Source organism: Bombina bombina, chromosome 2 (assembly GCF_027579735.1).
Source record: "Bombina bombina isolate aBomBom1 chromosome 2, aBomBom1.pri, whole genome shotgun sequence".
In the NCBI taxonomy this organism is placed as follows: Eukaryota; Metazoa; Chordata; class Amphibia; order Anura; family Bombinatoridae; genus Bombina; species Bombina bombina.
In genome coordinates, this window is record NC_069500.1 from 246,085,171 (window position 1) to 246,098,004 (window position 12,834).

General features: G+C 36.9%; 1 protein-coding gene across 1 annotated transcript in view; it reads left to right on the top strand.

Annotated features, from left to right (window-relative positions):
* The window catches only part of LOC128646918 (uncharacterized), a 40,123-nt gene extending 29,727 nt beyond the window's left edge, over positions 1-10,396 (top strand). Inside the window, exon 4 of the mRNA XM_053699726.1 lies at positions 9,840-10,396. Within this exon, the coding sequence (XP_053555701.1) occupies positions 9,840-10,264 (425 nt within the window). The 3' untranslated portion in view covers positions 10,265-10,396. The remainder of the gene's footprint in view (positions 1-9,839) is intronic.
* Positions 10,397-12,834: the final 2,438 nt, after the last annotated feature.

Sequence of the window (12,834 nt, forward strand, 5' to 3'; positions counted from 1 at the left end):
ATAGGAAAGCCTGCCAGTCCAGATGGGTGTTCAAGCCTTTAGGGACTAATGTCTGTAAGTGGAATGTCCATCTGGCCTCCTTTTGCAGTAGTATCCTATCGCGGTCTCCACCCCTAGAAAGGGGGGGGCACATGGTCAATTATTGTGTATTTTAAATCCGACACTCTGTGTTGGGATTGCTGGAAATGTCTGGCAACAGGTTGTTCTGCACTGCCCTCCTTGAGTGCCACTCTAATTGCAGAGTGATGGTTCGCCATCCTAGTGCGTAAATCATCAACAGTCTTCCCAACATAGTATAAGCCACATGGGCAGTGTAGTTGTACACATAAGCCTATATTTATGTTTGACCGTTTTCCTCTTATAAGGATGTGTGAATGAAGGGCCAGTGATCAAACCACCACAGGTTGTACAGCCCAGCCATCGATAGACCCCAGGTTTATTAGTGTCGAGCCATGTGCTCTTCCTATATGCTTGTTGGGGGTCAGTCTGGACTAAGTGGTCCCTCAGGGATCTTGCCCTTCTATAGCCCATTCTTGGTGGTGATGAATTCAAAAGAGGTAGCATGTTGTCACTGCTAATGATGTTCCAATGCTTTCTGATAGCTGAGGCCATTCCATTCTTGTCTCCCGTATAGGTCGTCACAAACGTCACTCTATTTTCATCTTTTCTTGTTGTTCTTTGGGTGTCATTCAATATCATACGGAGTAATTTTATCGGGTATTGTCGAGCTTCAAAACGGGTTTGCATTTCTGATAATTGAACCAGCTTGTTACCTTCTTCCGAATTGATCCTGGTCACCCTCTGCAGCTGTGATTTCGGTAATGCTTTTTTGAGAGCTGGTGGGTGGCAACTTGTAAAGTGTAACAGGGCATTCCGGTCCGTCTTTTTGCGGAACAGAGTTGATTGGAGCTTATTGTTCCCCTTGTATAGCCGTACATCCAGGAAATCAATTTGATGTTGATCAAATACCATCTTGAACTGTAATGCTTCGTTAACGGAGTTTAGTTGGTTGAACCAGTGTTCCAGTTGTTCAGCACTTTCACTCCAAATCAAGAAGAGATCATCTATGTAACGCCTGAAGACCTTGATGTGTTTATTTCTGAACAGATCCGTTTCAAATTCTTCAAAGATGGCCATATAGAGGTTCGCGTATGATGGGGCCACATTGGACCCCATCGCCGTTCCCATACTACTTTAGGTTTGAAACCAAGTTTTATCTTCAAGTAATGGGAACGGCGATGGGGTCCAATGTGGCCCCATCATACGCGAACCTCTATATGGCCATCTTTGAAGAATTTGAAACGGATCTGTTGCCACCCGCCAGCTCTCAAAAAAGCATTACCGAAATCACAGCTGCAGAGGGTGACCAGGATCAATTCGGAAGAAGGTAACAAGCTGGTTCAATTATCAGAAATGCAAACCCGTTTTGAAGCTCGACAATACCCGATAAAATTACTCCGTAACCAGTGTGAAATGATATTGAATGACACCCAAAGAACAACAAGAAAAGATAAAAATAGAATGACGTTTGTGACGACCTATACGGGAGACAAGAATGTAATGGCCTAAGCTATCAGAAAGCATTGGAACATCATTAGTAGTGACAACATGCTACCTCCTTTTGAATTCATCACCACCAAGAATGGGCTATAGAAGGGCAAGATCCCTGAGGGACCACTTAGTCCAGACTGACCCCCAACAAGCATATAAGAAGAGCACATGGCTCGACACTAATAAACCTGGGGTCTATCGATGCCTGGGCTGTACAACCTGTGGTGGGTTGATCACTGGCCCTTCATTCAAACATCCTAATAAGAGGAAAACGTTCAAACATAAATATAGGCTTATGTGTACAACTACACACATAGTCTACCTACTCCACTGCCCATGTGGCTTATACTATGTCGGGAAGACTGTTGATGATTTACGCACTAGGATGGCGAACCATCGCTCTGTAATTAGAGTGGCACTCAAGCAGGGCAGTGCAGAACAACCTGTTGCCAGACATTTCCAGGAATCCCAACACAGAGTGTCGGATTTAAAATACACAATAATTGACCATGTGCCCCCCCCCTTTCTAGGGGTGGAGACCGCGATAGCATACTACTGCAAAAGGAGGCCAGATGGACATTCCACTTACAGACATTAGTCCCTAAAGGCTTGAACACCCATTTGGACTGGCAGGCTTTCCTATAGCAATATCAGGCTATCTCACTCTATGAATCATTCTATCTATTCTATCTAAGGTGCAATTGCCCCAATAGTGAGATATTTTTGGACTAGGAGAGTCCACTGATCCAAACATAATGAGAGCCCTGTTTCATTAATAACTTTCTATCATTTAGCCATATGACTTATGATAAGCTATTTATTTATTTCATGTAATTAGCAAGAGTCCATGAGCTAATGACGTATGGGATATACATTCCTACCAGGAGGGGCAAAGTTTCCCAAACCTTAAAATGCCTATAAATACACCCCTCACCACACCCACAAATCAGTTTTACAAACTTTGCCTCCCATGGAGGTGGTGAAGTAAGTTTGTGCTAGATTCTACGTTGATATGCGCTTCGCAGCAGGCTGAAGCCCGGTTTTCCTCTCAGAGTGCAGTGAATGTCAGAGGGATGTCAAGAGAGTATTGCCTATTTGAATACAATGGTCTTCCTCTAGGGGATCTATTTCATAGGTTCTCTGTTATCGGTCGTAGAGATTTCTTCTCCTACCTCCCTTTTCAGATCGACGATATACTCTTATATACCATTACCTCTACTGATTCTCGTTTCAGTACTGGTTTGGCTATCTACTATATGTAGATGAGTGTCTTAGGGTAAGTAAGTCTTATTTTATTTATGACACTCTAAGCTATGGATGGGCACTTTATATGTAAAGTTCTAAATATATGTTTTAAACTTATATTTGCCATGATTCAGGATATTCAGTATTCCTACTTTCAGACTGTCAGTTTAATTTTTTTGGGAAAATGCTTATGAATTAATATTTTTTCTTACCTTAAAAATATTCAAATTGACTTTTTTCCTTGCGGGGTGTTAGGCTCGCGAGGGCAGAAAATACTTTAATTTATTGCGTCATTTTTGGCGCAAAATTTTTGTCATTTCCGGCGCCATAGTTGATGCCGGAAGTTTGTTCATGGTTGCGTCATTTTTTGACGCATGTGTGTTACAGATGTTTTTTTGCGCCAAAAAATGTGGGTGTCATTCTTGGCGCCAAAAAATGTGGGCGTTATACTTGGCGCCAAAAAATGTGGGCGTTATACTTAGCGCCACTTTTTTTCACATTATTTAAGTCTCATTTTTTTGTTGCTTCTGGTTACTATAGGCTTGTTTGTTTTGCTTTTTTTTCCCATTCCTGAAACTGTCATTTAAGGAATTTGATCATTTTGCTTTATATGTTGTTTTTTTCTATTACATATTGCAAGATATTTCAAACACTGTTCCTGTATCAAGAAATGCTGAGGGATTCCTGTTTACTGATATCAGTCCTACCAAAGCTAAGTTCATTTATTTTAATGTTATGAATGTTTATCTTTAGCTATGGTTTGTAATAAGTTATCATGATAAACTTTTACATGCAGAATCCATTAGTATTTATGCTTTATATATTGCTATTCTTTTTAGATCTTATGTACAAGATATACTTAGAAATTTATAAGAATGTTTTTCTGATTCTATTTTAAAGGCTTTGTCTGACATCCCGCCTTCTAATAAAATTTTTAGGTCTTTTTCAAACTTCTTTTTTAGTTGATGAAGTTTCAAATGACCAACAACATAATGAATTATCCTTCTCTAGAGTACATTTGTTCTTTGTTCAAAAGGTGTTGATTATTTTGGATATTGAAGTAACTAGTTCTTTTGATTTTAAAGACTTGCTAACATTTAAATTCTGCTTATTTATCTTCTGTGGTTTCTTCAGAGGTTTTTTTCCAGCTCCTGATACTAGAGAATTTTCTTTTAGTCCTTCTTTAAGGTTTTTAAATTGTATTCTTTGCCGGCAGTTAGTTTTCAGTTTTGAGGAAAGATTGCCCAAGTTAATGGGGCTATCTCTACTCCTGCTAAATATACTATTATTCTTATAGCAAATAGTATTTATTTTTTTCCTTCAGATGGTTGTATCTTATTTAAGGATAATTATTTTCAGGTACTTTTCTTAGACCTGTAATTTATTTGGCTGATGTTGCAATTGCTTCATCTTTCTGGTTGGATACTTTAAGATCAAGTATCGGATTATGATTTGTTTAGCATTGTTAAAAGGACAAAATCTACTACTCATTTGAAGTTCAGACTAAGTGCTATTGCATTGTCTTGTTATCTTGCATTTGTTGATTGTGCAAGTCCAGTGTGTTGACTGGTCCTTTAACTTGATTAACATGCTAATAATTTCATTTGTGTTGTCATTTTATTAAATATTTTCGCAAATGAGGTTTAATCTATGTCTTTAGCTATTTTAGCTAGAAGAACTTTGTGATTTCAATCTTGGAATGCTAATTTGATTTCTAAAATCCATATTTCTTTTTTTCCAAGATAATCAATTATTTGGTTCATGTTGGATTCAATTCTTTAACTGTTACTCTGGGCTTCAAGATTGAGTTCTAAGACTAAAACTTTAAGCTTATATTAGTTTTCTGTTCTTACTAAGGAACGGAATCCTGAATTCTTCCCCAAGTAACATGTTTATAATTGGAAGTTTTTTTTCTTCATTCAATTAAGCCTTTTAAAAGTTCAAAGTCAGCTCCCCAAATTTGCTTGTAGGTGCGGTTCTTATTCCAGCTTGGCTGGTAAGGGGCAGGTTAAGACTTTTTTTAAATTTGGTTCTATTCGGTCCAAACTTCTTAGACTTTGGGTACAGAATAGGATTCAGAGTAAAACCGTCTGTGAGAAGTCTTTTTTTCTCTATCATATTCCAGCTATTCCAGTAAGACTAACACTTTCCTGAAGTGTGTTTCAGACCTATATGTTTTGGGTACTGGTGAAGTGCGGCTGGTCACCCGTTGGGGCTCAAGCGCTGCTCAGACCTGGAGTTTTCTGGGGTATTTATTCCAGTTTCATTTTAGGAACTGGGTTTTGGGGTTTTATTCAAGACTATTCATTGTTCCAAAGATAGAAAATCTTTTTGACTTGTCATATAAGTGTACCATCTTTTAGAATGGTGTTTATATGGTCTATTCTGCCTTTTTAGTCAGTGATGGCATTATTTGTTTACAATAGATGCATATCTTCATTTTCTGTTTTCATTCAGATTATTTTTATTTTCTGAGATTCTCTTTTTTTGACAAAGCATTACCAATTTGTTGCTTTTCCTTCTGGTCTAGCGACAGCTCTAAGAATCTTTTTAAGGTTCTCAGTGTTCCTTATTTGGACGGTATCGTGGTACTGGCTCAGTCTTTTCGTTCTGCGGAATCTCATACGATTCAACTTTGTTGTTTCTTCAAGACATGGTTAGAGGATCTTTTTATCAAAAGCTCCTTGATTCCTCTCACAAGGGTCACCTTTTTTAGGTTTCCAGATAGATTGTGTCAATGTTTTTGTCTCTAACAGACAAGTGATAAGTTTATTGGGTTCCGTTTGTCGGAACCTTCAGTCTCTATTATTTCCTTCAAGTTGCTATATATGCATGGAAGTTTTAGGTTTCATGGCTGCAGCATGGGATTCGATTCCCTTTGCTCATTTCATAGGAAACCTTTCCAGTTTTTTATGCTGAATAATGGTGCAGGGATTCTTGGATATCACTTTTTATATCTTTGAATCCTAATGTTTAACTATCTTTGATTTAAGATCACCATCATTTAGTTCTACAGGTCTCTTCGGTTCTTTCAACCTGGACCATGATCTTTACAGATGCAAGTCTTTTAGGTTGGGAGGCTGTCTGAGGATCTCTGTCAGCACAAGGGGTTTGGAAATCTCAGGAGGCGAGATTACCATTTGATATTTTGGAACTCGGTGCATTCTAAGAGTTCTTCAGTTGGTTTCTTTTTGAAGAAGAGACGTTTATTGTTTTTTCAGACAGACAATGTCACAACTGTGGCGTATGTCAATCATCAGGGTGGGACTATCAGTCCTTAGGCTGTGACAGAAGTATCCCGGATATTTGCTTGGGCTAAATCCAGCTCCTTTCTCATTTCTGTGGTCTTTTTCCCAGGTATAGAAAATTGGGAAGCGGATTATCTCTGTTAATCAAGCTTTACATCCGGGAGAATGGTCTCTTTACCCAGATATGTTTTTCAATTTTTCAGATGTGAGGGCTTCCAGAAATAGATCTGATGGCATCTCATCTAAATAAGGAACTTCCCTGGGGCCTATTCAGGTCCTGGGATCCTCAGGCGGAAGTAGTGTATGCATTGACACTTCCTTGGAATTATCAATCTGCGTATATTTTTTCATCTCTGGTTCTTCTTTTTAGAGTGATTTTCAAAATTATCAGAGAGCAATCTTTGGTGTGGCTGGTGGCTCCAGCATGGCCACACAGGTTTTGGTATATGGTTCTTGTTCGGATGTCCAGTTGCCGATCTTGGCTACTTCCATTAAGGCCAGACCTTATATCTTAACATTTGTTTTTTTCATCAGGAATTCAAATTATTAATTTGATGGTATGAAAATGTAACGCTTAGTACTTAGTCATAGAAGTATCTCTGACTCAGTGATTAATACTATGTTGCAGGCTCGTAAATCTGTGTCTAGTAGGATTTATTATCGAGTTTGGAAGATTTACATCTCATGATGCTCTTCTTATGAATTCTCTTGGCATTATTTTAGAATTCCTAGGTTTTTATAGTTTCTTCATAAGGTTTTGTCTGCATGTTCCTTGAAAGGACAAATCTCTGCTTTTCCTGTGCTGTTTCACAGTAAGAATTGCTAAATCTTTCTGATATTCATTGTTTTGTTCAGGCTTTGGTTCGTATCAAGCCTGTCATTAAGCCAATTTCTCCTCCTTGGAGTCTTAATTTGGTTCTGAAGGCTTTACAGGCTCTTCTGTTTGAGCATATGTTTTATTTGGACATTAATTTCTTTCATGGAAAGTATTGTTCTTTTTAGACATCTCTTCAGCTAGAACAGTTTTTGAATTATCTGTTTTTTCTTGTGAATCTCCTTTTTCTGATTTTTCATCAGGATAAGGTGGTTTTTGCTGTCCTCATTTCAATTTTTACCTAAGTTGTGAATTCTAACAACATTAGTAGAGGAATTATTGTCCCTTCCTTGTGTCCTAATCCTAAGAATTCTTTGGTAAGATTCTTACTTTTTTTGATGTGGTAAGAGTTTTGAAATATTATGTTGAAGCTACTCATATTTCAGACAGACTTCTAGTTTATTTGTTATCTTTTCTGGTTTTACGAAAGGTCAGAAGGCTTCTGTCATTTCTTTGGCATCTTGGTTAAAGCTTTTGATTCATCATGCTTATTTGGAGTCAGGTTAATCCCCGCCTCAGAGGATTACGGCTCATTCTACTAGGTCAGTTTCTACTTCCTGGACTTTTAAGAATGAAGCTTCTGTTGATCTGTTTTGCAAAGCAATAACTTGGTCTTCTTTGCATACTTTTACTAAATTCTACCATTTTGATGTTTTCTCTTCCTCAGAAGCAGTTTTTGGTAGAATAGTACTTCGGGCAGCTGTTTCAATTTGATTCTTCTGCTTATAATTTCAGTTTTTTTCATTATAAAAATTGAAACTTTTGATTTGGGTAGTGGATTAATTTTTCAGCGGAATTGGCTGTCTTTATTTTATCCCTCCCTCTCTAGTGACTCTTGCGTGGAAGTTCCACATCTTGGGTATCTGCTATCCCATACGTCACTAGCTCATGGACTCTTGTTAATTACATGAAAGAAAACATAATTTATGTAAGAACTTACCTGATAAATTCATTTCTTTCATATTAGCAAGAGTCCATGAGGCCCACCCTTTTTGTGGTGGTTATGATTTTTTTGTATAAAGCACAATTATTCCAATTCCTTATTTTTGATGCTTTCGCTCCTTTTTTATCACCCCACTTCTTGGCTATTCGTTAAACTGAATTGTGGGTGTGGTGAGGGGTGTATTTATAGGCATTTTAAGGTTTGGGAAACTTTGCCCCTCCTGGTAGGAATGTATATCCCATACGTCACTAGCTCATGGACTCTTGCTAATATGAAAGAAATAAATTTGTCAGGTAGGTTCTTACATAAATTATATTTTTTAACAATCATTCGACCTGTTCTATCAAAGGTGCAATTGCCCCGATAGTGAGATATTTTTGGACTAGGAGAGTCCTCCTATCCAAACATAATGAGTGTCCTGTTTCATTAATACCTTTTTATCATTTAGCCATATGACTTATGATAAGCTATTTATCTTTAACATACTTATGTTTTTACTATTTCTCTGTATATGCTTTATCATACACAAGATGGACATTGTTTCTATCTAATGTATCGCAATTGTTCTGCACCATTAGATGTGCATGGCTGTACCCACTATTGGTGTTACCTAATACAACGTTACAGTTTAGCGTTACGGCATACACATCTATGATGGTCCAGTATTACATATTAGTTCCTATAGTAATTTGCCGGTCTCTGTAGATTTGGCATTATTTTGCTTATGATTACTTTTTTTAGGAAGCTTATTTAATACGATTGCATTTTTGTTTTTGTTTATGTTGTCATGACTACTGTTGCTCATTATTACGATTGGTTGCTGGAGGGTCACATGATCCAGAGCGTTTTTCATCATTTTACTTGATGCTCAGTAATGTTACTGACACATCCTGCTGTTTATGTGAGACTCCAGCAACAGAATCGGGTTCCCTGTAAATTGCTATTTTATTATGCTATTTTGTTTTGCACCAGATTGCATACAGTTTCGATTGTTTGACTTACTTGTTCATGATTGGCTTGTTTATGGTCACATGTCTCGCAAGCTTTGCTTATGATGGTTGCTATGGCAACCCGGTGCGACACATTTGACTACTATACAAATACAATCCATACTATTGTGCTATGCTTTAATGTTTCTTAATTCTATGCCCAATTTATGTTCATTTTGTATGTTATTTCACAGGGTGCACATATTTATTGTTTTGGCTGACCGGACTCACGTTGCCCGGGATAACAACGACACCTGTTGGGGGCGGAGCTACCTGGGAGAGCGTGGACGCCCGGCCAGTTCACTGTGGTGGCTTGTTGCATTTAAGGGGTGCTGGGGTAATATGTAACACTTTTTGGTCTGATGACGGACGTTAGGCGTCCGAAAACGTTCACTATTAAAAGTGCCTGAATAAGGATCCCTTGGAGTGCGCTTTTTTTCTATGTCCATTTGCTGTTTTTGCTGCACCCAGGGCATTGGTTTGAATTGTTAGCTTGGAGTGCAATCTTCTTCTACTTTATATATATATATATATATATATATATATATATATATATATATATATATATATATATATATATATATATATGATCCTTGTTTGCAAGAAGGCACTCACTGGTAGGACAATCATGTTCCCAAAGTAGAGAAAAATCGCGATTTTTCTCTACTTTGGGAACATGATTGTCCTACATTGTTGATATTGGCAGAACATTTGACAAAGATGTCATAACGACATCGAAACGTTATGGATGTACTTGCTTTTTTAATATGAATTAAAAAATTGTTTTTCATTAAAGACCAGTGAGTGCCTTCTTGCAAACAAGGATCATACACATTTCATGTGAAGTGCACCCTGGCAGTTGTGGTAATGTAAGACTGTGCTTATCTCTTTTTGGAGGATATATATATATATCTAGTGTATTTATGTATACAAATACATCACTCACATTCAATATGATATTGAATTTTCTTTTTTATATATATTTTTAGGTGATGAGGCCCTTTCAAAATTGGGAAAAGAATTCTTTCTTTCATTAGAAGACTCTCTCAAAGCATGTGGAGAACAGCGTGATAAAGCTGTTTGTAAGATCGAGGAATTAAAACAGGAACTGGAACAATCCTTTGAAATCCTTAACTCTTTAAAGAAAGAGCGAAAAGAAAAAGGAAACATGTCCAAAGGTGACTGTTCAAAATCAGAAGCAGAAAGTACTGAAGGCATAGGATCTTTGGATCATGATCAAGAGCTATCAGTAATTACTTCACATCATATTGGTCATCAAAAGAAACATTCCTCTAGTAAAGAGAGAGAAATGTCAGATAGCCAGTCATTGGGACAGAAACAAGGCCAGAAAAGCAGAAGTCTGACGAGAAATAAAATTACTAAAGATCCACAGAGACCGCCATGGCAAGACTAAGCAAACATTTTAATAAGTGTGTGTCATTTTTTTTAAAACCTAATTAGAACTGTTAATAGCAAATTATATCTTTTATCAGCACTTTTTTTTTACAAAATAAAATTTAAATGTGTGATTTAAAAAGACTTAAAATTGTAACCAAAGTGTGTGTATATATTGGTGTCAGAATAGTAATCCGTTTTTTTTTTTTTTTTACATCTGCCTGGTTGCAGCATAGTATTCAAGTATGGTATAGATAAATGGGCTCTGTACTCAAGGACTATTACACAAAGTGATCATTTCAGTGAATTACCTTCTTCGGAAACCAAATAACATACATACTGGGTTTTTCAACTAAATAACAAAAAAGTATTACAACTGTGAAACTTTTAGACATTACAGAAATTAAACAAACAGAATGAAACCCCACACTGTACTTAATCAATGCAGTTAAAGCATTATGATCCCAAGCTAGACAAGATTTTTTCGATGCTCTGACTTTCAGATATGAAATTGTTTAGAGTCTATTCTACAGAGTAGAGGGCTAGATTACAAGTGGAGCAGTAACATGATCGTGATATTGCAATAACTCACTCATATTACAAGTTGAAAGTAAATGCGATCGCTCAAACACAATCGCATTTTATGCTCAAACTTTTTATGCAAACTTGAAGCTCTCGTAAAATGTTTGCGCTTAAAAAAGTTGCACTAAACACAAAAAAATATATTATAACTAAGTTTCATAACCTTCACTATCCACCCCAACACTATTAACCCTTAATCCCCCACATCCCCCATTGCAAGCTCCCCCACTACACTATTAATCCCTAATTTGCCACATCACCCTTGGCAAAATATCCTGCTATTCTATTAACCCCATTCTGCCCTAACCCCATTGCAATAGCCCCTACACTATTTAACCACTTATCCGCAACATCCTTCATCGCAAACTACCCCGCTACACTATTAACACCTAAACCCCAACATCCCCCATGGCATAATACCCTGCTAAACTTTTAACCCCTAAACCTCTATAACCCCAACACTACTTTACCCTTGAACTAATGACCTGGTGACACACGTAATCAAGCACAGAAACTCTGATTTAGTAATGTCACACACAACCTAATGTGTTTATTATACTGTTAAAGTGAGTAAGGTCATTTCGACACTGTTATTTATTTGGCAACCATCCTTGATATTATGTAGTATAAGCACAAATCTGCGGTTTTCCCTTAATCTTTTGTAGTATTTGTGCACACACACAAAAAAGAACCTGTATGTAGGTTCTTTGATGATTACCTTATGTTACAATTTATATGCATTTATTACATTTATACCTATCTGAAATTATAAAGATTATATATAAGTGTATATATAATATACTGTTCATATTTAACAACAGCACCGTTTCTTCAAGCAGAAGCGTGTCTTTAATAAAGTGGCATGTGAGGAAACTAAGAACAGCTACGTTTCGGGTCTCACTAGCCCTTAATCATGCTGGTATTTTCCACATTATATAGCACCCATGTTCTTAATTGTTAAGTCTTCCACAAACATAACACATTTTCTAGTTGTTACAATAGTATTACACCAAAAATAAAATGCATCAACATACATATACAGATTATAAAAACAAATGGAGATCATAATCCCTATTTAGTCCCATAGGATGTAGAGTGCCTAGATGCTGAATCCACCAGACCTCTCATTTTTTAAGAATAGATTCCCTATTACCTCCTCTTCTGACTAAGTTTCAAGAACATTGCATAACCTGGCTTTGCTATATAGATGATGTGTTTGGCGTGTGGAGGGAGTTTGTAGAGGACTTGAATAAACAAACTGATTGTCTAAAGTTTACAATTTGTACCTCCACTGTGAGTGTTAATTACTTGGATATTAGAGTATACAAACTAGATTCAAGTTTGGTGACTGACTTATATGGTAAACCTACAGATTGCAATACATTGCTACATTATAACAGCTTTCACCCAAAGAGGGTATTTAAATCGATACCAAGAAGTCAATTTATCAGAACCATTAGGAATGTAAAAAAGAAAGAAAGACAAAATGTAAGATAAGAACAAATGGCCAATACATTTGTGTCACCTGGCTATCCATCTGCAATGATTGCAGGCTGTAAAGAGGAAATTTTGACTGAGGCTTATAATGGTAAAGTGTAACATAGACATGAAAACAAATCGGCTTATATTTACATCTGAATATAATGTATACAGTGAGGACGTTTTCAGGGTATTAACAAAACATAGGTACCTGTTTAGGAAATCCAATACAGACAAAAGTGAAATTTTGACGACCCCCCCCCCCAATAAGTTCATACAAAAGGGTAAAAAAAAAATGAAAGAACTGGTGGTTAGGGCAGATGTAGGCAGTGAAAAATCACAAGGGTAAATTACCTCACTACACCAAAAAAGGTTTCATATCCCTCCCTACATTGTGCCCAATGTAACTCTATGGTCAAAGGACAATATGTGGCACAAATCCATGATAGAAAGAAAAGAAAAATTAATGGCTTTTATACATGTGAAACAGATTATGCGGTATATCTTTTGGAAGGGGCTATATTGGGG